The sequence below is a fragment of the Lipophrys pholis genome (assembly GCF_963383615.2).
Source record: "Lipophrys pholis genome assembly, chromosome: 14".
Taxonomy (NCBI): Eukaryota; Metazoa; Chordata; class Actinopteri; order Blenniiformes; family Blenniidae; genus Lipophrys; species Lipophrys pholis.
Window position 1 is genome coordinate 21,705,500 of NC_137633.1, and position 27,176 is coordinate 21,732,675.

At 45.2% G+C, this 27,176-nt stretch overlaps 1 protein-coding gene across 3 annotated transcripts in view; it reads left to right on the top strand.

Annotated features, from left to right (window-relative positions):
- The window catches only part of esrrb (estrogen-related receptor beta), a 44,968-nt gene that overhangs the window by 13,430 nt on the left and 4,362 nt on the right, over positions 1-27,176 (top strand). For all 3 annotated transcript variants that reach the window (XM_080480957.1, XM_080480955.1, XM_080480956.1), the window contains 5 exons: positions 2,392-2,801; positions 8,383-8,499; positions 15,729-15,839; positions 16,289-16,450; positions 25,416-25,685. In XM_080480957.1, coding sequence (XP_080337083.1) covers positions 2,405-2,801; positions 8,383-8,499; positions 15,729-15,839; positions 16,289-16,450; positions 25,416-25,685 — 1,057 coding nt within the window. In that variant the 5' untranslated portion in view covers positions 2,392-2,404. The remainder of the gene's footprint in view (positions 1-2,391; positions 2,802-8,382; positions 8,500-15,728; positions 15,840-16,288; positions 16,451-25,415; positions 25,686-27,176) is intronic.

Sequence of the window (27,176 nt, forward strand, 5' to 3'; positions counted from 1 at the left end):
CATTTATTATAAATGACCACATTGAGCTGGAGGGGAAACAGTTAAGACACTTATGCAATTATGCTAAGTGTCACCCTGAAGGTGGCCTTTGAACTGGGGTTAAGCTTACTCTGAATTTGTGAAATAAAAGCTAAATGGAGCCATCTTGTGCTCCTCCGTTTTAATATATAGCCTTTAATAAGCCAAGTGCAGGTGCCCTATCGCACAGGTGCACATATCCATCTGAAACAGAGAACATAAAGCAGATGAACACAGAGCCGCGCATTAATTTATGGGGATGCAATCTGCATTCATTATCAAGAGCGGCAAGTCCTGTTCAAGGGAGCCACGAAAGAGAAGCACTTTTTGATTCGACAAGGCGGCTGAGGAGCAGAGGAATTCTTATCACAGGAATTACAAACGAACATCTTTAGGGTTTTACTATTCAGTGTTGGAAATGAAAGTTGCTGAGAGTAAATAATTAAACAGCATCTCTTCTTGAGTTCGGAGGTACCTGTGTATCACTTTTATAAAGTGAAGGCTTGATATTGCAAGAGAGGAATTCCAGGCTTGCTCAGGCAAAGGGCTTATTCCACAAGGTCAACGGTTTTAACAGGGGGCATTTTTTTATTATTTATTTTAGCAGTTAACCTTTTTGTGAATTTCCAGAAGTGGTAGGCACCTGGAGCTCCGATGAATATACATGACAGCAGGGAGGGGAAACCCGGGAATGAGATTTAATTTGACATGCTGACCCCCATCTCCACGGGCCCAGGAAGCCGGGGTGAGAAAATAAGGTTGACCCACTGACCCCTCGGCCTGAACCCCTCCGTCACCCATCCTCACAATTAAATCTGCCTCGGAGAGCAGGAAGCAGTCTGCCCCACCAATAGGGGACATTGCAGTGGAAACCTCTCATCTGATGTATTTTTATTTATTTTATTTATTTTAATGTCTGAGGGTTTTGGAGGCAGACCGCTGCTGTCCAATCAGAAAGACGGAGCTCAGTCAGAAACACCCCCGCGTCCCTCGGCCGATGGTAAACTGACATGTCAAATATGTAAACATTACCATTAGTTGGCAATATGCTAATGGCCCTAATGTGCTAAGGCACAACTTGGGCTGTCGAGCTGCCACTCACTGGAAACCCCTGGATCTACATTTGCATAAGCCATGCAAGGCTCAATTTTGTTAATGCAGGCAAGTGCAGGCGACCTTTCACCCCTTCCATGGTACCTAATGCAAAGGGGTGTGTGTGTATGTTAGCGAGTGACCTCGCCTTGACCCTCCGAGGTTACTGTGTCTACACGGCATCCCCGGCACATTGAGTTATTCATCTCCTCCACCGCTTCGCCCCTTCAGCTCAGTGTGTCTGCGGCGGAGAGATGAGTTGAGCTTGTCCCGGCAAAGTTTCTCTTTCTTTTGTTTTTTTATTTCCTCCCGTTGTTCCCTCAGTGCAATTTCAAGTTAAAGGTTATAGAGCACGACTGAAATAGATTTATACGGGCAGGGAAGGCTTCGGAGTGCATTTTGCGGCCGCGGCCAAAAGGCTGCACTTTAGCCTGCACACGTTACAGCATCAGATTGCATGTACTCCAAAATACAGTTATTAGGCAGACAGTGAAAAAGTCAATATCTTGCCATCATGTTTCCTTTTGGTTGACTGCTGACTCAAGGAGACAAGCCAAGGTCCACTGTGCTCTCTAAACTATAGAGATGCCCCTGGTTTTTAGTGTGTGTGTGGGTGTGTATGTGTGCACTTGTGTGTTAAGTTATTTGAGTGCTCTTTCTCTCCCTCTGCCTCTCATTGCCTTTCACTTCCCCGTCTCTCTCTCTCTGTTGTGTGTGTGTGTGTGTGTGTGTGTGTGTGTGTGTGTGTGTGTGTGTGTGTGTGTGTGTGTGTGTGTGTGTGTGTGTGTGTGTGTGTGTGTGTGTGTGTGTGTGTGTGTGTGTGTGTGTGTGTGTGTGTGTGTGTACACTGAAGCGCTTTCACAGCTGCCGTAGTGTGTCGCTAATGAAGCACTTAGTATCCTCCTCTTGGTTCACTGGTTTATGGGGAATATTAGGACACGGCGGTATAAAGAATAGACAACTGGAAAGGCAGAAAAAAACACAGTGCTACAGTCGAGATGCAGAAATGTTGCAAGTGATTTTGCAGCCACATTTATTTATTGAAATGTGTATATTTAAAACGATCTGTTTGTCACTGTGATCATATATACTATAGGGAGAATACTAGATTGTGTAGCGTTGATTATAATCCCCCAAAAATCTCTGCAAGCTGTGTTTCACTTGTTTAATTAATGAGATTATTTACTTCCCTATAAAGTCCCTGTTAATGATCCTCATCCTCTCTTCTCTGCCCGCCCCCTTCCCCTTCCCCTTCCCCTTCCCCTTCCCCCCTTCCCCCAGGCTGCTGAATAGGATGGCCGCTGATGACCGGCACCTACCCTCCAGCTGTGGGTCCTACATCAAGACGGAACCGTCCAGTCCCTCCTCGGTCATCGACACGGTCAGCCACCACAGCCCCAGCGGCAACTCGGACGCCAGCGGCGGCTATGTCAGCGCCATGAACAGCCACTCGAACGGCCTGGACTCTCCGCCCATGTTCACCCCCGGCGGGCTCGGGGCCGGCACCTGCCGCAAACGCTACGACGACTGCTCCAGCACCATCATGGAGGACTCGTCCATAAAGTGCGAATACATGTTGAACTCCCTCCCCAAGAGGCTGTGCCTGGTCTGTGGAGATATAGCCTCGGGGTATCACTATGGCGTAGCCTCTTGTGAGGCCTGCAAAGCCTTTTTTAAAAGGACAATACAAGGTATTTTTCTCCCTTCACCTCCCCCCTACAAATACTCAGTACAAGTTATTTCATCCCATGTCGCTGCATCACTAGACACAAAAACACCCTCCATACAAGACACCTTTGGCCTCACAACAGCACTGAAACATACTCAGTCCCTGCAGCTCACTATGTAAAAAACTCACTGGAGTGTGGAAGATGCCTCCTCTTCCTCCTGAGACCTGCAGCCTCCCCAAAGAAATATTTATATTTGAGACAATAAAAATGTATCTGTGTTAGGACAGGACTAAAACTTGCAAACGCAAGAAAATAAAACTAGAATCAGATATCAGGAGGATATTTTATCAAAAAACAAAACTAGTGAGATTATGATGTGATCAATTTTGTGTGTGTGTGTGTGTGTGTGTGTGTGTGTGTGCGTGTGTGTGTGTGTGTGTGTGTGTGTGTGTGTGTGTGCGTGTGTGTGTGTGTGTGTGTGTGTCGCGTGCCTAGAGACTAGGGTGCGATTGGGTATCTGCAAGGCATGATGTATCACAGCTTCTCATTAGAGAGGCAATGAAAGGCCCCCCACTGTGAAACTGTGCGCTCTGCTCCAGATTAATCAGGAGAACGAAGATATTGTTGAGCCTGGAAGAAAAAAAAACCAAACCCCTGCACAACAGGCACAGCTGCCCAGGACTAAGCTCCGTCGGCTTAGTAGTGGAATACATGCACTGGAAAAAGTAGATAAAATAGGTGGAAGGAGCCAAAGGGTAATGAATTAATAGTGGAAGAAAATAGAAATTTGATCTTTCATCCATTGCTTTGAGTAGATTTCCATCAGCAAATGATTGCAGGCTTTACATGGACGGCGGGCTGTCGGTCTTGATGCTAGGTGTTGATTTTGGACCTTATAGCCCTATCAGCTTTAGACAGTCTATGTACCTTTTGCGGGCAAACAAAAGCATTAGGCCAAATCCTCCTGTTTACCCATGCTGCCATCAGCAATCCTGTCTATTGACAAAAGATGAACATTTTCTCTCAAGTAACATAACTGGGCTTTTGTCCCCTCACTAAAAGTACACTGATGGCAACACAATGGAACAGAAAAGAGGCATCGGGAAAAGAAAGAGACGTCTTAAGTGGAGCAACGGCTGAAACAATTAAGCGCGAGATACATGGAAAAAAAAAAAACTGAAAGCTCCTCTTTTTCCCCCCTCACTTTGCATTGTCGATTTAAAATCCCTCTCTTTCTCTTCTTGGAGGGCTGCCTGTAATGGAGCTAATCTGCCGTCGTTTGTCCGAGCCACAGGAGTTTTGTCAATAACAATCAGCGTTTGGAAAGTGTAATTAAGGCCGAGGCTTTTCATTAGGAAGAAGGGAGGGGGCCGTCTCCAGGGACGGGCATGCCAATTAGAAACTCAGGCACGCGTCGCCGGGTAATTTCAGGGAAAGGAGGGGAAAAAAACCCAGGACTTCTTTAGATTGGAGAGGGACCCTGCTGCTCTTTCAGAGGAGAGGAGGGGAGGCTTAATGGCATAATAATCAGACAGGGGTCCCAGGCAGAGGAGGCAGGAGGACGCGGGGACTTTTTGGGGGAGGTGAAAGCCTTCCGAAATGATAAAAGAAACACATGCAGGAGTCGCTGGAGGAAAATGGAGGCGGTAAATAGCGGGATGTAGAGCCCTTGAAAGAATGAGAGGGTGCCGTTGATGAGAACTGATTAATTAAAGGAATAACGAGGCAGTCAAGGGTGGAGTGTGAGACGGCCCTCTCTAATGAGAGGAAAACAAAGAAGCTGTCTTTTCCAGTCCTTTATCACATTGTTCTATAACACTTAGGGCAAACATGCTAAGTTAATGTTAACCATGTACAGAACATTTTCCTTATCACCTTGTGTTCACCTTGTGCGTTTTATTGCAGCACAATGGCTCCCTCTAAACGGCAAATTAGTTTCCAGATGTATTAAAGTCTCGCGAAACATATATATTTCCGTGCTTATGAATTCATGCCCATATTCTGCGTTTGTTATCTTTGAATCGGCTTCACTTCCCCTCCGGCTTGTGCTCCTTCAGCTAATGCCTCTACCTTTTCAACAAAAGAGGACGGCGAATCCATCTTCTGTCACCCATTCATCCAGTGAAAAGCCCCTTGAACTCTTACGTGGAGATAGTTGCATTAGTCAAGGCCGAACCCAAATTAACGTCAACCTGGATCTCCATCCATCCCAGAACGAGTCCCGTTCTCATGGCGCCCTCATCGTCCCCCCATCCCTACACCTCACGTGCCCCACCGATCCAAAACATAAATGTCCCTTTGAACTGTGTTTTCCTTACATTTTGAACTCAGGTGTAAAATTGCTTGAAAACCGACTGAACTCGGTGGCCCTCTTTCATATGAAGTAATAGACCTTGACAGTAAGCCTGTAAAAGTCAGTTTAGATTTTGATGAGAAATACCTGCCATTTTACTGTAATTTACTTACAAGACCTGACTTTCCCCCCTGTGCCCTGGCATGGGTCCTGAAAAGCCATAAAATAGATTGAGACAGATACTTATCATGAGAAGAAGGAGGGAAATCTTTTTCTTCTCCCTTCACTCTGTAATGTTATTGGTAACCAAACCATAACCTCTCTTAAGACGGATCAACCCGGCGTGGCCTCCGGGTCATGGAGGCTTCGGTCAGTCGGCTTCATTCGTGAAAATGAAACTTGCCATACTGTTACAGGAGCGGTCAGTGTTTCTGAACATCCTTCATCGCGTCACTGCTTGACGTTTATGAGCTTTTCTTCAAATATGAAACAAAAAAAATCTCTGGCTCAGGATGCTTTAAAGCTGCATTACATAGAATACAAAAACCCTTCCAAGACAGAGTAGTACAATAGAAATACTTTATTTATCCCTTATCTAGATCGATAAGTACCAGAACTTTAAATACAACTGCATTGCTTATGTAAATATACAGTTGGGAAAAAGTACTGTAAAGTTGCATCTTAATTTTAGGTATTTGATTTGTCTGTCTAAAATTTGTTTAATTAAAGTACATTTCTCCAACGAGCTAAACATTTTCTCCATTAAAAGAATACGTTTATTGTTTACAAAAGTGAATATCAAAATCAGCAACTTGGTGTACTCAGATTACAGAGGGAGATTGCATATTGCAAATTGTGTGCAAAATAGCACAAATAATCCAAAATACAATTTAGAAATTGCCATGTCTGTATTTGTAATTTGTTACTTCCATCAATGCTGTTTTTGTTCTACAGATTTAACTCTTTTTCTTTAGATCATGTAAATTTAATAAATGTCCTTATAACACATTTCAGTGCTGTTAGTTGATTAAAATATTAAGGCAAAGTGGACACAGACTGCTCATCGTTGGTACAAACTTGAAAATCCTCTAAATATTATTAATAAAAATTATGCTTCTGTTGTATAATACAATAATAAACAGAACTATTCAAATCTAACCTCTGCAATTCAATTATAACTAGATTTCTGCATCTAGTTGATCTTTGAGGATTGATGGATAATTAACTATATCAAGTCTTTTTTTGTTATTCCTTCAGCAGTTTATAATAGCCCAGAATTAACTGTCTAATATTAGTCTGTTCAAAGCTTTGCTATCAGTGAGTGAGTCACAGCAGGTAAAAATTTTGTGCTTTAAAAATATTTAGCAAGGCCAATTTTCTTTTTTTTATTCATAATTTGTATGAATTGTGAATATCATCAATGTCTATATTTGATCCGGCAGGACGTTGTGTTTGTGTGGGACTTTAGCAGATCTCTTATACACACTGATACTGAGGCATCGCCTGTTCTAAATATAAGCCAAATCCCCAAAAAATAAGTTAATCCAGCGTCTCTCTGCATCGAGCTTTGAGAAGCCCTCCCTGACAGAACATCCGAGGCTCGGGGGCCTCGGGGGGGGACAGGTGGGTCCGTATGCTGCTGTTTGTTTGTGCAGTGTGTGATATCAAAGGGCTAACTAAGTTAGCCACCAGGTGTGGTGTGAGCACGTGTCCTTGGCACCGGGAGAGACGGGGAGGAGGAGGGAGGGGTGGAAATAACCCCCGATGGACAAAGTGTCCTCACTCAGGGACAGCAGCGAGCACGTATGGCGGCAATAGATCCACATTCTCTCACTCGTTTGGTGCTTTTACATTAAAATCAGCGAGTGTAATGGAAACACAAACAAAAAAGGCCCAGAAGAAATGAAGTTCCCGTGCAGCACAGCGAGAGCTGATTGCCTCCTTTGCAGCTTATGGGAAATGGATGGGATTATTATGGTCTGGTTCTGCTATGACAACAGAGAAAACAGACAGAGGAAAGACAATCAGAGCTCATCAGCCACTTCCCTCACACCTTTATTTACCCCAGTCCCAAAGAGATGAGGGGAATTAGCATAATGATTTCTAACCCAGATATAAGGAGGAATTTCTAATTATTTATAACATCTTGGGAGCCTCCACTTGATCTGTCCAATAATGTTAACATAATTGCATAAGTTGTCAAAGGGTGTTGGAGGGCTAGTGAAGGAACGCCGGTGGAATATTACACAGCTTCCTGTACAGAAATGTGCAGCGAGGGTCAGCGGCGTGCGGCGGGATGTCGGGCCGGATTGCTAATGTGTTTCTGTGTAAGTTAGGAAACGCAAAAACAAAAAACACCTCATCAGTTCAATCTGAGGCTGAAATGTTAAAGTCGATTCAATCACATATTTGGGGTTTATTTTCATGGCCGAGACAAAAAAGAAATAAAAAAAATCCCTCCAGAAATGATGATGATTACATTTTGACATCACTCAACAATTTATTTCTGTGTGATATTGAAAAACATATAAAGAAAAGTTTGGAGAAACATCAAAGTCAAACGCTTTAAAGCTAAAAGCCCTTTCAAGAGGAGGATAATTCAAAAGCTGGAAGCAACCATTACCCTGAAACCCTTTATTGAAAACCTCCGAATACAGTAAAATGTGGGGCGTCGTGCAGCGGCGGAGGAATCGCCTCACATATCTGCCCTTTCTGTTGCTAATGCTAGAGTAGAGCAGAAGCGGCTCTTTTATTGTGCAGCAATGAAACTCTTTTTCATTGCTCCGTCCTGGAATCAGACGCTGCAGCTGAATAATGCATAAGGCCTCTTGCCTGTACACTATGTAAATAGTCAACAATGGCAACAGTGGTAACAACAGGTTTAGGTCTGCAGGAGTATTATGTAAAGTGGTCAGGGGCAGCGTGTCTGGCTCTCCAGCCTGCTATTGAGGCTGCCACGGCCCCTCCGATCGCAGGGCGGGGGGCCGGGGGGGGGGGGGGGCATAGCTCGTGCCCGTGGCCCGGAGGGGACACACGCAGAATTAATGAGGCCAATTTAGTGTGAGACCAGAGTGGCGTCCACTGAACGGTCCACAAGGACTATTGTGACTTGACTTCACCCCGACCCCCGACTGCGACACCCTCCTCCACCCCACAGTGGACACCCAACGCTGCAAAATCCCACTCCTGAGAAAAAAAGACCTGCAAATAGAGACACATTCAACCCACATGATTAACGAATACCATTGAGTGTTTCACTGTGTTCTTCTTCTTCTGAGCTAACTGCTCCCTGCTTTTATTCCTCCACAGGAAACATAGAATACAGCTGTCCAGCCACAAACGAATGTGAGATCACAAAACGGAGACGCAAGTCATGTCAGGCCTGTCGCTTCATGAAATGCCTCAAAGTGGGGATGCTCAAGGAAGGTAAGAATGTCTTTCTCTTCGTCTCATGGTTCACACGTAAAAGAACATTTTGTATTTATCAACTTTTTGGTGGATTTTTACCTTTAAAAAAATGTACAGACACGAGCAATGATAAGATGTAATTTGCAATTTTTTTTAAACACACTTAGCTTTGTGTGTCTTAACTGCTGTTTAAGTAAAACTACTGCTACAGTTCCTGTATTCAATTGCAAGTAGACGATATTCAAGATACCAATTACATAACATTCTTATTAACTGCATACTGTATATATGTTAAGCAAGTGTAGATATGAAGTAGGATTTTTCCCAGTTTAAACATTTAAATTTGGATTTTTTTTATGTTCTGAACATGTAAAAACAACAAGATGAAAACGTGTGAATGATAATTCAACTTGTGAGCGTATATTGTAGGGACTTCAAAAGTAGTGAATTAGATAAAAACTTTTTTTAGATGTGTTTACAAGGGGCTATTTGTTTTAGTGTGGCTTTCTTGAAAAGTCGGTAAACTGATGAGCTGCGTGTGAAGTTTGGAGACATGTTTGCACTCATTGGTTCAGAGTTTGAGGACTTTAAGTTAAAATGTCTCTGGCTAAGCTGCTGTGAGGATATTTTGCACCGTGTGGACAATCTCCAAATGTAAAACTAAATTTATTTTGTAGTTCTGTCATGTTTTCTGCTTCCCAGAAATATAGACAAATGTATTGTGATGTCAGCATACATATGTGTGCATTCATGTTCTGTTAATTGAAAATGACAGATCTCTGAATAGGAAATAAAAATGGGATTATTTAATCCACAAATATACTAATACAAATATTTGAAATGATTGACAGCCTTAAATATTCAGAAATACAAAAGTGAAGGAAAAATAACCTAAAACAATAAATTCAACAAATAATTCCACTTCTAAATTGATGCTGGTTTTCACTTAAGATGCACAGATGATGGAAAACAAACAAACAAGAAACGACAGGAAATCTCCCCAGTTGGTGTAAATTAGGAGCAAAAGAAAGAACAGTGTTGTTTGTATTTATTGTAAATCATATTGTTGTTGTATCGTATGTGCAAGTCTAAATATGCAGGCCTCACAGAAATCAGAGCAGCATCTGTATTAAAAAAAACAAAAAACAGTTTAGGAACACAGGGAGGCGAGATGCATGCTGTCATGATAGTTGAGCTCTTAAATCCCAGGTATTGTCACTATGAATCTCACAGTATTGTTTTGTGGGAGATGCACACAAGCAGCTGGGGTCAACACAACACTTCCAGCCCCCCTGTCCTCCCCCTACCTACACAGCAGTAAATAATGTGCAGTTGAGCTGGGGACAGAAATATGCTGAATAGGTTGATCCCGCCGTCTGAGTAATAGAAATGTAACAGTATTCCACTTGGAGAGGCTCAGGTCGGGTCCCCGAGCACACGCTCGCCACAGTCTCAGCTCTCCCCGGCATATTGATCCACTAAATGTTTTCCGAACATCTCGGCTCTCTTCCTGTGGATGGTTTTTTAAAGTCACGCCAGCAGGGAATTCAGTGACAATTAAACATGCTTCCTATGGATTTGTCTGGCCGGGTTTTTCTCCCCCCTCCCTCTCACCACTGACTGAGCCCCCCGGGACCCCCGAGCCACTGCTGCTCCTGGAGAAGAGGCACCTATCCACCCTCCCCACTGCATTAATGCCTTCTGACCTCCGTCGCTCCTCCTCTGTATGTCCAACTCACACTTGTTGGTTGCTCCACAAAAAGTACCTCGCTTAGTGATCATGTCAGTGTTTTGCATGTCCTTTAATGGAATAAATACTGTGTAAGAAAGAAGCTCTGATAAATGCATTTCTATAAAGACAAATAATTCAAAAAAAAAAACTCCACTTTTAAATCCTCTGTCAAACTCTGTGAATTATATATATTCAACCTTTATTTCTCCCATTTTTCTCCCATTGGAGGATGGGATTTATAGATACACATATATCCAGAGGCCACCTGAAGCCAGAGTCACAGCCTGTATGGATCCTCACACAGTAACAGAATCCCCCGGACCGCAAGCAGCCAGATAAAGCCTCAGTGCCAGAAAGACAGAGTAATCGCATTACTATCTGATGAAAAATTTATGCCAATATATCATCTCGGACAATAAGAGACTACAAAAATATGTAGCTGTGGCTATAAATGAATGACCAGTGTCAGGTCAGAGTAAAAAGAGTGTAAAACTCAAATATGCAGACTTGGGCTAAGCCTGAGGTTCCTAATGCACTCTTCTGTGTGTTCAGCACATTGCCAGAATAAGAATGACTCTCCTCTTTTACATAGCGGCTGTCATCACCACGCCGTACCTATTGTCACAGTTTGATTAAAGCCTGGTGCCCGTGTTATCGGAGATCCTTCTGAAATGACAGATTTTTGTCACAATTTAAATTATAACGATTCACAGAGTGAGATGTGAAGTACGTTTCTGCCTGCGCCCTGGCCGTCAGGTGGTCCGACGCGTCGAAGTGTCACCAGGACTGAATGGAAATAGAGAAACACGTGGCCCATGTCCACCGTAAGCTCCACGAAGCCGCCGGCTCAACGCCGCGCTCAGAGGCAGGATGTGGAGGTGGCCGCTGCTCATGTGACTGCGGCTACCGCTTACTTTCATTACTGCAGAAAGGTCACATTGTGTCTCAGTGGAAAAATCACCTAATTATAACTTTACAGGTCCCATATTTACAGTGCAGCCCCCCTAAACCAACAAAGTTCAATATGTTGAGTTTTCTTGATATTTTTGTTTCTATTAAGTGACATCAGGTGGTTCACCACAGAAGACGTGTTGAAGTGTGGTCAGAGGTATAAAGAAAACGGCCTTTAAAGATCAGCAATCTGATTACAGGAGAGCTGGCTAAACCCCGTGTCGGGTCGCTGTACTTTCCCTCGACTGTATAAAGGAGGAAGTGATCAATAGAAGAATCAAATGTCAGGGGCAACAGGTTTTTCCTCTGATCAATGGAAACGGATCAGAGCTTAGAGCAAGAGAGAAGACAAGATAGTATTGAGAGATTACACTGACATCATTCAGCGGCACTTGCTCTCTGAACTGACTGACTCTCTCTCTCTTTGACTGGCTCGCGCTCTCCAAGGTGTACGAGAAAACGCCTCGTGTTCTCCTACTTGTGTTGGTTACCATTGATTAAAGACAGTAAGTTCTGCTCCATTGCTCTTGTTTCGGATGAAGGCTGTGTGTAAAAGTAGAAAGCATGTGACAGTCGTAAACATCGCTGAACAAAGAGTGTGTCTGTGCTGACATACAACCCACCGCTCATTGTTTGGAAGACTGGCATTCAAAGAATAGCCTCAGTGCCTGTCGCATGCACACCAGCACACATCCACTCACCGAACAGGACTCGCACACGGAGCCCCTGAAATACTAGATATCATGAGTGGACTGTAATACAGAGTCTGGAGTCTGGTTTAAGTGTCATTTAGTCTTTTCAATTAGCAGTAGGAGCAGTTCAGCGGGGATGTGCTAGCTAACCTGTAAATGGAGTCTGTGACGAGGGTGTCAGTATGGCAGCCTCTGGGGTCAGCAGATGAGGAGGGGAGGAGGCGGGGGTGGAGGGGGGTGGGGTGGGCCTATGCGTGACAATTTTTCCGCTGCCCTCGCTCATCAGCACTCGTGATTAAAAATGCTGCAACACACTTACAAGCATGCAAAGCTGGCAACAGGGGTCCTTTGAAATAGTGCTGACGGCAGTTTAGCGCGGCGGCTTCCTTGAAAGGCAAGGTTCACCATGCCTTGCCATGTGGCCTTCTGATTTTCCCAGCTAAAATAGGGTCCGCCTAAGCCCCCCTTGGCATTGCCAACCATCCCAGACATCCTGACACTTTCCCCAGGGAGAGACACCCAGAACAGGTGAGGGACTCAAAATAAGGGCCCCTACCATGGTTGGCCACACAAAGTGAGTGAAGACAGGCCCTTTTGTAGGAGTGTGCTCGGAAGGGGATTATTATTGTTTTTGGAGGGAAAGAAGAGCCCCAGGTCAGCTGGCCCCAGCCCCCACCTCGAGGCCTGCGCTAATCCGTGCACAAATGCCAGCCGCCTTGGCCAAAAGCCCCCTCCCCGAGCACCCTTCTTTGAAGAGATGATACCCGAGCTCACCCGCTGCTACCCTCGCTGCACTGTGTAGTAGGCCATAAAACAGTGAGATGACTTTGGATGAGGGGGCACTCAACTCGCTTTGCACATTTATACCACACCTACTGTTTACTCCGGAGGCAGCACAACAGACCGGCCCGAGTCAGACCACTTAAAGAGTCGGGTGGCACCAACGGGACACGTGAACCTCACCGAGGCTCCCATAAAGTCCTACTGTAGCCCCAGCGCCCGGCAGCATGACTGAATGAATCTGTCTAGCTGCTCTTAATCACTCCTTCTTCCTCTCTACCTGCGTCTGGCCCTGTTGGACAGTAAAATGAGGCAGGTTAGTGCCAAGCTTTAATTCCTGTCAGCATCTGTTAATTATGGCCAGGACTGTTCTAATTAAAAGAGGCACCCATCTACCTTCGTCGCTGGGCTTTACGCTGGCTGACACAGCCACATGACTCAACTGGCAGGACGGAACATAGAGAGCAGGAGCGTAGCCACCTGGCAGCGGCCGCGCTCACCGGGAGACTCACAAGAAACTGCAGAAAGCGGTGGCATCGCATGTGACATTGAGAGGAATTTTCCACAATGTTTTTTTTATTTATTTTTTTTGAGCTGATATGAAAAAAAGTTTCAAAGCAGCATCTTTGAAGACCAATCAACACCACCCAAGTCACTTTCTTGTATTTTTCATGCGTGTAAAGAACAGGTAGCTGACATCAGATGGTTCTTACTGGGAAGGATAAGGCTCTGCTGGGAATTGGGGGTAATTAGGTTAGTAGGTTGTCAGTGTCAGGAAATTGAAAGACAATCCTAATCAGATTTGTGTTTCTTGGGAATCAAATAATTTATATTAGTAGCAGAAGTCTCTACACTACAGTAACATGATAATACAATATACTGGACTACTCCCCCTCCTATATTGAAGGTGGTGGTGGTGGGGGTGGGGGGGTGGGGGGGTAGGCTCGGTTTAACAAAAGTGTTGAAAATCAAGAAAATAGTTAGCATAAATCCGCAGTTGGATTCCTTTTTGTTAAATGAAGGCGACACTTCTCACCTTGCGTCATCTGATTTTCAAAGAGCGACCTCCAATCACGGTGCATGGGACACATCCAAACTCATCCTCTCCGAGAGCACTTGCTGATGGGCAAATTGTATTAGGCTCATTTGCAGTGGCCACACAATGCCCGGGTTTGACACCGTCCTGCCTGTTATAAAGTGATGAAATCATCAAGGAAGTGCTCTGGCTGCGGGTGGCGTTCCCTCAGAGGACGCGGAAGGCTGGCGAATTAACTCCTCCTCCACCACAAGCATTTCATTGAGCCGTTTTTTTTTTTTTTCCATCCAACCTTTACTATTACATTTGTTTGGGGGGTTACATTATGCATGCGAGGTAAATTGAAGGGATTCTCCCTCTTGACAGGATTAAGATATCAGGTATATTTAGGCAATGTGGCAGCAGTGACAGTGATATAAATGTTTGCATACAATTACATTAAATAACCAAATACCTGCCCGGTGGTATCAAATGAATAGAAAAGCGTAGATGAAATATGTTAACATTGTTGAGAATTAATAGAAGAGAAAAGACATCCAAATACAAACATTCTTATCAAATAATGAGATAATAAATAACTTATGTTATGATGAGGCTGGCTTGACATTTACAGTATCAGTGTGGGACCTGGCCCCCTAGGTGTGTCCGGGGGCGATAAGGCCTCAGCGCCTCTCCCAGTGAAAGAGGGTGAAATAAGGGTCTTTTATGGGAAAGCAATACCTAGTTATCTATCTGCAGTATGACAGTGGAGCCTTTGTACATTCTATGTCCGACTATGTCTTCGCTTGTCGGCTGTTTCTGGATATCGAAGAGCGCACACCTGCGCTTTCTCACTCTCACACACACACATACACACAAGCGAAGAGGCAAGTGGCTGGCAGCTAATTAGTATGCAGTCTTCCTCACCCCAAAAGCTAAATAATTAGAGGGCCAGTCTGTGAGATCATTGACCCCGCGTTAAATATTCATATGTTTAGACCTGCTCTGGGCTCAGCTGTGTCACAGTAGACCAGCCAGGCATGGACCACATATGGGAAGGCAGCCGCAGCGCTGACACATCCACACACACACACACACACACACACACACACACACACACACACACACACATACACATACACCTACACACACACACACACACACACACACACACATACACACACACACACACACACACACACACACATACACACACACACACACACACACACACCCCAAGTGTTTTTATGTTGCTGATATACACGTTAGATTCCAGGATGGTGGCTCACTCTTCTTCTGTTACACGTGATCTAAAGCAGAGGTTTTCAGATTGTGCGGTGGAGCTTCAAGGAAATACACTCCAAGCAGGAAAAATGTGGGGGGGTTGTTGGGGGGGGGGGGTCCTTTTTTTGTGGGTAATTTAAAAAAAATTTTGGGACAGATATCCATTTTATTAAAACATACTCGAGAAATGTAATTTGTTAAAAGTGTAAAAGAGAGAAACTAGATGGAAAAAATAAGGTTCAGCATGATCATACGCTAATGGTACTTAAATTTTATATAAAAATCTAACGGACAGCACATTAAAGAAGTGATTTTCTTAGTGGGTGGGGTTAAACTTGAGGTCAGTGGGACGGCTTTTCCCAGCAGGATTATTTCTCTTTAATATCTGAGAAGAAGTCATGATTAAAGAAATTATAATAATTGGAGAGTGTTTCTATAAATCCATTAAAATCACTGAACTTGCTGTAGGTATAATAGAAATAAATTTTAATCATGTATTCTTTGAAATGTAGGAACAGAAGCAACTGCACATACAGATTTGTATTCTCAGCAACAAGAGTGATGCTTATAATTGACTGTTGATCTGCACATTTGTTAGTATTAATATTTTATAATGTGACAAAGATTTGAAGAGGGGATAATCAACTCCTCAACTCTCTGGACTTTAAGACTCCCTGTGTTCATGGCTAAATCTGCACTTTATCTTGGAGAGTTCTTCATGTCGCTTTTCTCTGGCTCATATTTGATTGTTTTTCACTTTTATGTGACACTCCTCCTATCGTTTGTTCCTCAGGGGTTCGTCTGGACCGTGTGCGAGGGGGCAGACAGAAGTACAAGCGGAGGTTGGACACAGAAAACAACCCGTACCTGGGCTTGACGCTCCCTCCTCCCACCAAAAAGCCTCGTGAGTACTGCTCCGTCACTTGCCCATTGTCTCCCTCGTCCGCCGCCCCGCCTCTGCCAGGCCAGCGAGCAGGTAAAACTGAGGCACGATTCTAGGCCAGACTCACGCTCCCCTGTCTCCTCCGTGTTCGGGCAGCGGAGACTTGGTTGATGGGAATATATGGGCCATGCATTGTTCTGGTCAGGGCTGAATTACCATGAGTTTCTGAGCAGATGACCGATATGAAAAAAGTGCTCGAGGACAAAAGTGTCTCACATTTTCCCCAAACACAGTTTAGGAACACATTTTTACATGAGTGCACTGAATAAAGAAAAGCAAAAGAGACCGCCCCGCTCCGGTATCTATCGAGTTATCATGTTTATCAATGCTGTGAATCGCAGAGCTTTGCAGTAATTTGACCCCTGACCTCTGCCTTTGTTTGGCACCGTGTCCCTCCCTTCTGTTCTCAGTCACAAAGATAGTGTCTCACCTGTTGGTGGCAGAGCCAGAGAAGATCTACGCTATGCCCGACCCCACCATGCCGGAGAGCGACATCAAGGCTCTGACCACACTGTGCGACCTGGCTGACCGAGAGCTGGTGGTCATCATCGGCTGGGCCAAACACATCCCAGGTATCGGCTTCGAGTTCCTCTCTTCTTTTCTTTTTTTGCCTACAGCATTTTAATCCTTGAGATGACCCAAGTCACAGATTTATTTATTACTACAGTATATAAATATCCTATCTGATAATAAATGCTTTGTAGATTACAAATAAAAATTAAAAATGTTTTTACTTTTCCACCACTCAGTATAATGAAGAAGCTGTTGCCATACAATAGCATGCACTGTTTTACAAAAAAAAAAGCATGACGACAAGAGAATAAAATAATAAAATACGTCTACAATTTTCTTTTGTATTTTGGGTGGTTTTAGGGAGAGTCATGGGATTTCAGGATTAAAGGATTACATTTAGGTTATTTTCACTGCTGTCAAAAGTCGAAACAGGTCAATTCTGACCCTGAGAGTATGTAAAGGTTAACCACAATTTTATTTTCCTCTTTCATCTTTCCTCCGTCCCCCGTCTCACTCGCGGTCTGTGAAAATGAGCATGCGTGCACACGTAGATAATTAATGACAGCGGCTCATACGGCCTCGGGGTGTGTGGAGGACCGGGGGGTGCGAGATGGACATAGCTGTGCACAAAGCAAATCAATAGAGTGCATTTAAAATCCCTGCATTGAATGGAGAGGGGGACACACTCCCAGTGCCAATGTATGTTGTAATCACCAGGGAGATTTAGAGCAAAGTTGGGGACCTGCCCAGTCAAACAAGACATCATATCACACAGAGAAACACATATGCACACATGAACGCACACACACGCACACAAACACACAAGCACCCACATTGAATCATTGAATTATTGATGGGCATAATGTTTCTTCCTTGCCCCACAGACGTCCTGATAGACGAGGTGTTGGGCCATAAGAGGCTGTTGAATTAAGGATACGGCGCCACACGTCAGCAGAGATTTTGCTCCCTCCGAGAGTTTTCCTCTGATTTTGACAGAGAACACCTTGTTTAGCCGCTCTTTTTCTGCAACCGAGGCAGATTCTCCTTGATCTCGCGCCTGACCCCTGTAACTTTATGACATTACGATGCTGCTGGCGTGGAGCGGTACCGGACTAAATGAACGTGTCCCTCAGCGGCGACGCGACAACCCGCTCGTCTCATCAGCATAACTTGGACAGGTTCACAGCTGTCAGCATGCAGGAAGTGTGCGACGCCGCTGTAGGGCGGACCAGCAGAGTTTTACACACCGTCACAGAAACACACACTCAATATCTAATCAAGCTACTATGTTCACACCTTGAAGAATAATTACACATTTTCAATGTAATTACTAGCTTCGGGTTCCTTTTATTCCAGTCAGGTAATGCAGACTGGCGCTGACCTCGGGCCGGTGCATTTTGTACTGAAAAGGTATTAGAGTCCTTCTCAGAAGGAAGGGTATTAATCAGGTACAGATCTGATAGTAAGGAGATTAGTGATGGATATGCTCCCAGCCTCTGGCCTCAGCCCCGGTCCCTTACGCGTCTAAACTGTTTGGATCACTCCCCACAGGCCATGCATGGTCAGCAGACTGAGAGTTTAACCAAGCAGCTTAGTCAGGACTGGATCACAGCTGACCCCATAACACACTCTCATCGGTGTGACCCAAAAATTACAGCATCGCCAAAGAGGTGCACGAAAATGACAACATTCCCACACTGGCTGGCTGCTAACTGCAGGCTTTAGCATCATACACTCACATTTATTTAGATATTGTGAAGAGAGTGCATATCTGTGCTTGTGTATACTGTTTAAATCTTGAATTGATTTTACTTAATAAATCCCAATCAAATAATTTAATACACAGGCGCTTCCTTATCAAATCACATCCTCCTGCGCGTCATCATTTTACTATGTGTACTTTCTAACTCAGATCTTGTGTGTCATGGTGTTGGCCGCATTAATGAGATTATACTAATACGTATTGTACAGTGGATAGATTCATAATGTTAATGGGATTTGCACCGCAGATTGCAGCAGAGGGCTTGTCATTCCAAATGTGTCGATAATGATCGTTTAACCCAAAACCTGCAGCAGTAAGCCCGAGTATCTGTTCCACTACTGAGCGGCTACCTGGAATTCCTCTGCTGCACTGAACATTTTGCAGTACCTGCAACATGAGAGACTTTAAGTAGATTATTCTGATCTGCTCTTGTATAAACATTCAGACATGCTTGCTCTCTTTTTATTTCCTTTATTGTAGGATCACACACTTATTTTTTCCACGTTAAATGACCATTTAAGGGAGGAATGAACTCCCTCTGGAGCTGCTGCTCGGTCTGTGCAGCACCGCCCCTGCGGTGGTGTCTGTATTAGGACAGTGGGTGTCCTCTGGCCATGAAATGGCTGCATAATTGAGTTGTACATGGCTGAACCTGATCAGGGACGGTTCACTGGTTGAGCGAGACTCCGTGCACTAACACTTCATGCACCACCAGTACCGCAGGGCGTCCTACCACGCTCAGCTCTTATACGATATTTCTCCCCCTTTATCCGCTACAGGACAAGAAAAGAACGAGGGGAGAGAAAGTGCTGATTGTATTCTGATAGATTTCTGTGGCCTTGGGCAAAGGAATTAAAAAGATTAACAGTACATTATGAAGTAGACCACATTGATTAGGGCCATTGACAGATGGGCCAATAGCCGAAGTCCAAATCTAACAATTTAAATGTCACGGAAATTGGCACTTACCTTCTCCCAATTGATTTTTAATTTCTTCCTATTCTCGGTTAACATTTGAAAGCACGTTTCAGAAGGAGCATAATGTGGAGAAGAGTGGCCCCATTGAGTTTTAATGGGAGGACAATTGGAGGATAACAAAGCTGTATCATTAGTGTAGACGATATCTTTGCCTTACGGGGTCCAGTGTCGGCTCTGTTATCTCGGCCGTGAAAGGTCAGTTTACAGACACTGAGTGCTTTGCAGGTGTGACTGAGTTTCTTCGGTTATTTCAGCTGAAACAGAAACACATTCAATCAATCCAATCAGACTCGTATCACATACCAAAACCCCCTTAATAGTTCTGCCTTCGCCAGACTGCAGTTTTCTCCTGGTTGTCAGTCTGCTTTTGATTAATTGATAATCAGAGTCGAGTCGCCGCTCCAAATAGCACCGTGGAGCAGAGTTCGAACGCGGCTGTAGCCGGGGGCGTGCAGGGTCATTAGAAACAGTGTTAGGGGGATACTGACAGATGGCATGTTGCTCCTAAGGTGCGAACAACCTTTGACACACATAGCAGTCCAGCGTCCACCCCCTTCTGACCTCCTCCCATCATGCAAAGCTGCGTTTTACTCCGTCCGAGAGGCTGACGGAGGGACTCTGTTTACCGCCTCGACACCTCCGTCTTCTCCATGAGTGGGGGGAGCGGGATGAGTGTGACCCGTGTGCCTCCCACATCCCTCACCACCAGCAGTGGGAATGTTATGCGCTCACATGTAAAAAGTGCCGTGCATGTGATTTATACAAGAGGCGCAGCTTGTTTGGTGTTTGCCAGCTCCTCTTGAACTTCTCGAGTGTTTTCAGAGGGGAATTCTCCCAAGGCTAAAGGCCCGGGCAAATATTGACAGAGCGCCTTCGCAGTAAAACGTATTTTTGCTCTGGCATGTTACTCCTATAATTTTAAGTATTTGAGGCTTTGAGCATCTCGGGCTTGTGTTTATCTCATTTTTGGTTTGATCTAATAAGTCATTTCCTGACGCTTGACATCGTACATTGCGCCATTCTCCTGGATTAGATTCAGACCATGAGAACCTAATGAATCCAGCTTGTTTGCATGTTTCTATTCATCACTGGTGTTTTGGGAATATTCATCATCTGCTCTTTATTGGATTCCCGCTCATCAGCTCTGGATTTGACAGACAAGTGCCTGGCGTGTTGGTTGTTAGCATGGAGGCAGCGATGTTGAAAAGAGATCACGCCTCTTGTATGTTGTCGTGTTTGTGTCAGCTCAGCCCACCACCATAATCACCGCCCCCCCTTCACTCCACCCCACCCCCCTCCAGCCCCCTCCGGGCTCCTGTTTTCTCTTTGCCATTAAATTGTGAAATCTACTTACTGTGTTGCCAGCCTGATCCCACTCAAGCTGCGTAATCTCCTTGTAATAGAGTGTGAATACTGCCCGGCAATAAATCAGCACCTCATCAGTGCACTTTATTAAATATAGACACCAACAGACAGCTCTTAGTATATTCAATTTACCCTCTGACGTAGGCTTCAACACAGGAGATAAAGATAGATTGAGCAATCAGGTGGATGCTGAGGCCTGAACCCGGGCGGGAGAGCAGGAGGAAGGCGGGAAAGCTGCAGGGAGATTGAGACGGGGGTATATCAGAGGCAGACAGGCAGGCGGGAGTGTGGGGGCCAGGATGGAGACATCTGCCATGCAGGTTGGGGGGAGGGTCTTGTTTAGTTATTGTGACACATGAGCAGGTACATCCAGCATTACAATTACCTGCGAATCTCTTCGAAAGCGAGGAGGATCCAAACTGAAAGCACGTGCGGCGGAGTCGGGTTGTGTTTTATGTAGAATGAGAAATCCTTTATGCTGATGTGCCTTTAAGTGAAAGTCAGCAAAGCGCCATCCCTCATTAAGCAATGTTTCCTAATGGCAGCAGGGATGAATTATGTGTAATTATGGGAATGATTAAAGCCTGATTCGTCCCCGTCTTCAGGGCTAAACAGCGATATGTAAAGTGGTGGGATTCTGAGGACTAGAGACTTGGGTCAGGAGGTCACCGGGTTCAGATTAAAACAAGGGGATTACAGTATTTAACGCTCTTCAACCGAGTAACATTCACGCTGGCTACTGGTCAAATCGCCTATTCCAGAGCTACTTACGACGGGATAATGGGCTGGTTATCGTGTCCAAAGAAGGCAGATAGCTGACTATCCTGAAAGAGAGCGCCAGAGCGATTAATGTCCAGCCTTCAGTGGCTTTTTCACATTTAATTTGTATTGACACGATTTTTGCGCCGTATAAAAACGGCCTCCGTGGCATCAAGTAGGTGTCCGGGGAAGACTTGCAGCAAGCTGAGCCGTTTGTGTTGTACATGTGGCTGGATTGCAGGTCAAATTATTCATGTCAAGCGCAGCAATTTATTACCAAGCTGCTATTGATTAGATCCTCCTGACGCTGTCATGTAAATTCAGGAAGAATCACGGTCGGCAGCTACACACACACACACACACACACACACACACACACACACACACACACACACACACACACACACACACACACACAAGGGTTGTGCATTGTGTGCCTCCAGATCAGAAGAGTCTATACAAATCAAAGGTGCATACATTTTCCTTTGTCCTCTCCCCTTTAAATCTAAATTTAAAAAAAGCGAAACCATCTTTGATATATCAGAAGCGTATAGCAGCATGATCATTCAGCTCAGTTTGAGGTTATATAAAAAGGGAAAAAGAAAGACGTGGTGAACCTCTGGGGTCCTGTTAGGGGCAGTTTTACTCCAACTGCAGCCCGGAGAGCACTTGACTTGGCTGAGGTGAGATTGCCGCTGGGCAGAAGTCTTCAGGGCCTGCTTGTCCTTCTGATAGCTGGCCATGATAGATCAGCCCCTGTCCAGCCAGAATTACTCTCTTTCCTCTTTCTATCTCCCTCTTCCTTTCCCCTCATGCTTTGGTCCCCTTTTGCTCTCTCTCTCTCTCTCTCTCTCTCTCTCTCTCTCTCTCTCTCTCTCTCTCTCTCTTTCTCTCTTCCTTATCTCCCTCCTCTCTGGTCCATATCTTCTCCTCTCTTTTATCCCCCATTTCTCTCCCTCTCTCTCTCCCTCTTGCCATCTCCCTCCCTCTGTCTGCTCTGTTGTCTGATTGAGGGTGAGTTACGAGGGGGCTGCAGCTGGAGGGGGCCACCGTGCCTCGTAATTACATCTCTTTTTATTACCCGCGCTAATGGCCCTCGGGGAGAGGGAAACAATAATAAATTAATAGAATATGAACTCCGGCTCAACAGAAATCTCCAGCATTTCATTTTGGACTGTCCTGTGCTCTGGCAGATGAAACAGAGCTCTGATTAATCTCTGCGAGGGGCTTCAAGCAGCCGTCTGTGGGTCTGGGCTGCCCCCTCCTGCCCACAGCGAAGGGGTTTTGGGGAGATAAAGGCAGAGATGATGGTTTTGGCTTCTTTCGTGGTCATGTTTTCACCCCTTGAGCTGTTAATGATGGTGTGCAGATACAGTTTGTGCATTAGGTAGTCTGTATTTATTCCTTTGTTTGCTTTGAGCTGCATGTCCGTGTCTGGTTTGCTGGATATGAATTTAGACGTGAAGGATAAACGTGTGATCACTTTTCAAGCAGAATGTTCAAATCAAAGTGAACAAAGAAAAACTCAAAAGCTGCACTGTTATTTTTTTTCTTCTTTCTCCTGCATTGCTGCTGCAGAGACTTTGAGGCAGAAATGTGCCTGTTCACCCGGCAGTGGAGTGGAAGAGGCCCTTCAAGCACACAGACAGGCCTCTCTGATTTGGTCAATATTGTGTCATGTTTGGTCAAACCCCGCCAAGGCAGTGGGCTGGAAATGAAGATGTAAATATTGATATTTCATTAGAGGAAATCACCCACTCCGACGGCACTTAACCGGGCCACCTTCAGAGTGCGGCGGCCGGAGCGCCGTGTGACCTGCGGAGTCGGGAAGTCACTTCATTACTCGATTAAATTGAGTGGAAAAAGGCGAGGCAACGACACGAGATCCCATTTGGAGCGATAATTTAGGCCCTGAAGAGAGGGGATGGAGCAGGGGAAAAACACTACCTCTCCATCTCACAACACTGGATTAAATTCAAGGACTTTTAGCGTCAAAGGTAATTGTAGGCTGCTGGGCTGCATGTGTGCATATGGCTGAGAGGTGTCTGTTGTATTAGAGCAACTCTAAAGCCACTTCAACAAGCCCTGAACAAGGCCTTCACACGAGCTGTCATATTGGGAGCAGCGTTTTAGTTCCGCTTCAGTCCTCCTTGGCATTAAAAGGCTACACAAAGCCTCGCCTGTGATTGTGATGCCAACATGATGCAGCAATCAAGACCACGTCCACGCTTGCATGACAATTCCTCTCCGGCCAGTCCACATTCTGTCCAACATAATGGCCACGTATGCAGACAAGGAAATAACACAACAGGAGATTTGAGGATGCCATCTGGGTATGAGTAATGGCACAGGCCTCTTTAAAATATGGCTTATTGCCTCCGCTGATAATAGTCAAGTGTTTTGAGTGCTTTCGGCAGTTTGCTTTGTCGGCTCTAATTTGGGCTCTTCAGACCTCTGACCGGTCCGGCCGCGCTGCGGCACCTTTCAGCTCGCACTCTATTCTACTGACTATTGATTCCCCTTCAAAATGTGAAGGCCCTCACATTCTGATCACAATCTGTTAATTAATGTATCCTGCAGCTCTTCCCCTGCAGTGGTCATCACCACGATAAGGGAAATTGAACACTGGGGTGCTACTCTCCCTGGCTCGTCTTTTCTCCCCGGCCTGTCTCTCCACCTTCGTCCTGTTTCTTTTCCACACTCCTGCACGCTTCCTCAGTATGTGTCGGATTCTTGGTGTGTGTGTGTGTGTGTGTGTGTGTGTGTGTGTGTGTGTGTGTGTGTGTGTGTGTGTGTGTGTGTGTGTGTGTGTGTGTGTGTGTGTGTGTGTGTGTGTGTGTGTGTGTGTGTGTGTGTGTGTGTGTGTGTGTGTGTGTGTGTGTGTGGCGTCCTGGCAGCAGGAGATAAACATCAGGCTCATGGCTGCGCCCTCGTAAGATCATTTATATTTAAGAGGAAACGTGGGTTGTTGGTGTGGCGAGCGGCCTGGTCAATACTGTAATCTATCGACTCTTAATCACACAATGGCAGGGAGTGTGGCAACAGCAGGACTCGTGAAAGCAATCATATTAATCAGGGGCGGAGCTGAAGAGCCTAATATGCTGTCAGAATGAGTCGCCTGCAGGAACGCTGGTGCAGGGGGAGGGACAGTGGGAGATGGGGGGGCACATGCAGTTTATTGACAGCGAAAGGGGAGTATGGAGAGAAAAAGGATGAGATGGCTATCTGTCTGCCTGCCTCTCTCTCCCTGTTTTTTTTTTTTTCAGCTTTACCCTTTTTAATTTGTTTGAATTTCTCACAGCTCATCTTTGGAGGATCTGTGGGTTTGTTTTATTTAACATGCTATTCTGAGCACATGTAGAGGTGTTGGAGTGGGGATGACAGTGGTCTGATGCCAATTTCATGGTGGAGGAGGAGGAGGAGGAGGAAGGCCTCAGGTTTAAGCTGGTCTGCACGCTGGGCTTGAACCATGCGACCCCGGCGTTGTGCACTTTTATGCGTATGGATTTATGTGCATGCATATAGATGTCGTGATCTGCGTGTGCACACGTCTGTTTGTTTTCCTGCTTGACGCATGTTTGTGTGTCACTTCCGTGTGTGTTTGTGTGTTTGTGTGTGTGTGTGTGTGTGTGTGTGTGTGTGTGTGTGTGTGTGTGTGTGTGTGTGTGTGTGTGTGTGTGTGTGTGTGTGTGTGTGTGTGTGTGTGTGTGTCCCCTCATCACCTCCTCCTGTTACATGACATGTCCTCCACCCCTCCAATGAGAATGTGCCTGGGTGCTAATCTCCCGCACACCGATAGAAGAGTGACAGGATACAAGGGGGTAACCACATGGCTTTGTGTCTCCCGGACCTTTGCACCGATTTACTGTCCTCACTTACAGTAAAGCCTGCTCAAGGGCTCTGACACCAGCTTCAAAGAGGACCTTCCACCGTGCATTTAAAATTAAACACCACTCGCTCACATGTGCTTCAGTATGTTCTGCCGGCCGCCAAGGCTCCACAAATCATGTTTGTTTTACTGATCAACTCCGAGATCACACGCTTCTCGTCTTGGGTTGACATGCTTTCTTTTATTTTGACGTTTTGGAGGAAGACGAGTGTCTCTCCTTCTGAATCTTCACGTTTCCATCTTCACACAAAGCCCTTGTGTGTCCCTGCAGGTTTCTCCACCCTGTCCCTGGGAGACCAGATGAGTTTACTGCAGAGCGCCTGGATGGAGATCCTCATCCTCAGCATCGTGTTCCGCTCGCTGCCGTACGAGGACGAGCTGGTGTACGCCGAGGACTACATCATGGACGAGGAGCACTCACGGCTGACGGGCCTGCTCGACCTTTACGTCTCCATCCTGCAGCTGGTCCGCAAATACAAGAAGCTCAAAGTGGAGAAGGAGGAGTTTGTCACCTTGAAAGCCATCGCTCTCGCCAACTCAGGTGGGTCGTCTTTAAGACGCGACACGCGCTGCTTTTATTTTCTAAATCAACTTTGTGCTGAGCTCACATGAAGACTGACATGAAAACTTTGTAGCTGTCTGATTGTATGCTCTTGAAATATGAGTCTTTCTATGTATAAGTAAGGATCAGTATGTTTTTAAAAGAAAAACAACTCTTTAGTAGTTTTTTCATTTTTTGTAATTTATAGTTTATTGTAGTCTTATTGGATTTTTTGTTCTATTTGTTGTTTCATTCTAAACAGCTGCTTTTTAAATATCAAATGTTCCTTCACTTAGTTTTTTTTATTATTTTAAACAATCAAATACTCAAAACAATCACAGACAATTATTATTAAAACCATGACTGATTAAACTAAACCATCAAAAAGTCCCTCTAACTGAATTATATATGTGTGTGTGTGTGTGTGTGTGTGTGTGTGTGTGTGTGTGTGTGTGTGTGTGTGTGTGTGTGTGTGTGTGTGTGTGTGTGTGTGTGTGTGTGTGTGTGTATATATATATATAGTTTAAGAATGACCTATTTCCTTCCTTTCAGTCTTGTTAATTTAAATAAAATCCTTGTTAAATTAGATCAAATAAATGTATTCCCAGAAGGAAATCTACAGTCAACATAAAGCCAATGCAAGAACACAAACAAACTAATGTGTTTTAAAGTGTCAAATTACAATATTTAAGAGAACATAACTGACATGTTTCTCTCTCTGGACATTTGGCAGTGTCCTGCCGGGATGTTTGAGAAATGTAAACCAGCCAGTGTAATATCCAGGACCTGGGTTTTATCTATCACTCTCGCCGAAATGACATTTCCTCGTGTTTCGGGAGTTTTTCCAGTGTAACCTTTAGTTTGGAGCGTTGGATGGAAAGATGGAGAGCGGATAAGGCCAGTGTTTGAGAGAGGAAGAGTTATAGAGGAGGGAGCTTTTTTAATTGAACACCTTCCGTGTTGTGGTATTTCTCCGGCGCTCCCCCTGCTCTCCCTCCATCTCCATAACAGTCGCTGCAGGGCACGCCAGCCACGGGAGATAAATTTAGCATTTCATTAGGAGCACAGGGGCTGTCAATAAAATGTGTTAAGTCGAATGGAATGAGTATCAGGGAGTGATAGGCCTCGTTTGTTCCGATGCGAACGCGGCACGCCACTATTGACAGGCGCCTTTTGAGGAGGCAGGAGCCGTCCCGCTCTGATCAATGTGCGCCGGGTCAGCCGGCCGCTTTCGCTTGTTTGGTCCCGGCCTGAAAAATGAAAATGCTGATGTGGGGACTTTGCTTTCAGGCAACAGAGCTTTGGTGGGGCGGTGAGGTGAGGAGGAGGAGGAGGAGGAGGAGGAGGAGGAGGAGGAGGAGGAGAAAGGGGGAGTGAGGAGAAGGAGGAGGATGAACATGTGGTGGAAGAGGAGAAGCAGGATTTGGAGGAGGAGCAGGCAGACGAGGATGAGTCGGGGAGGGGGTGAGGGGGGAGGAGGAGGAAGGGGGG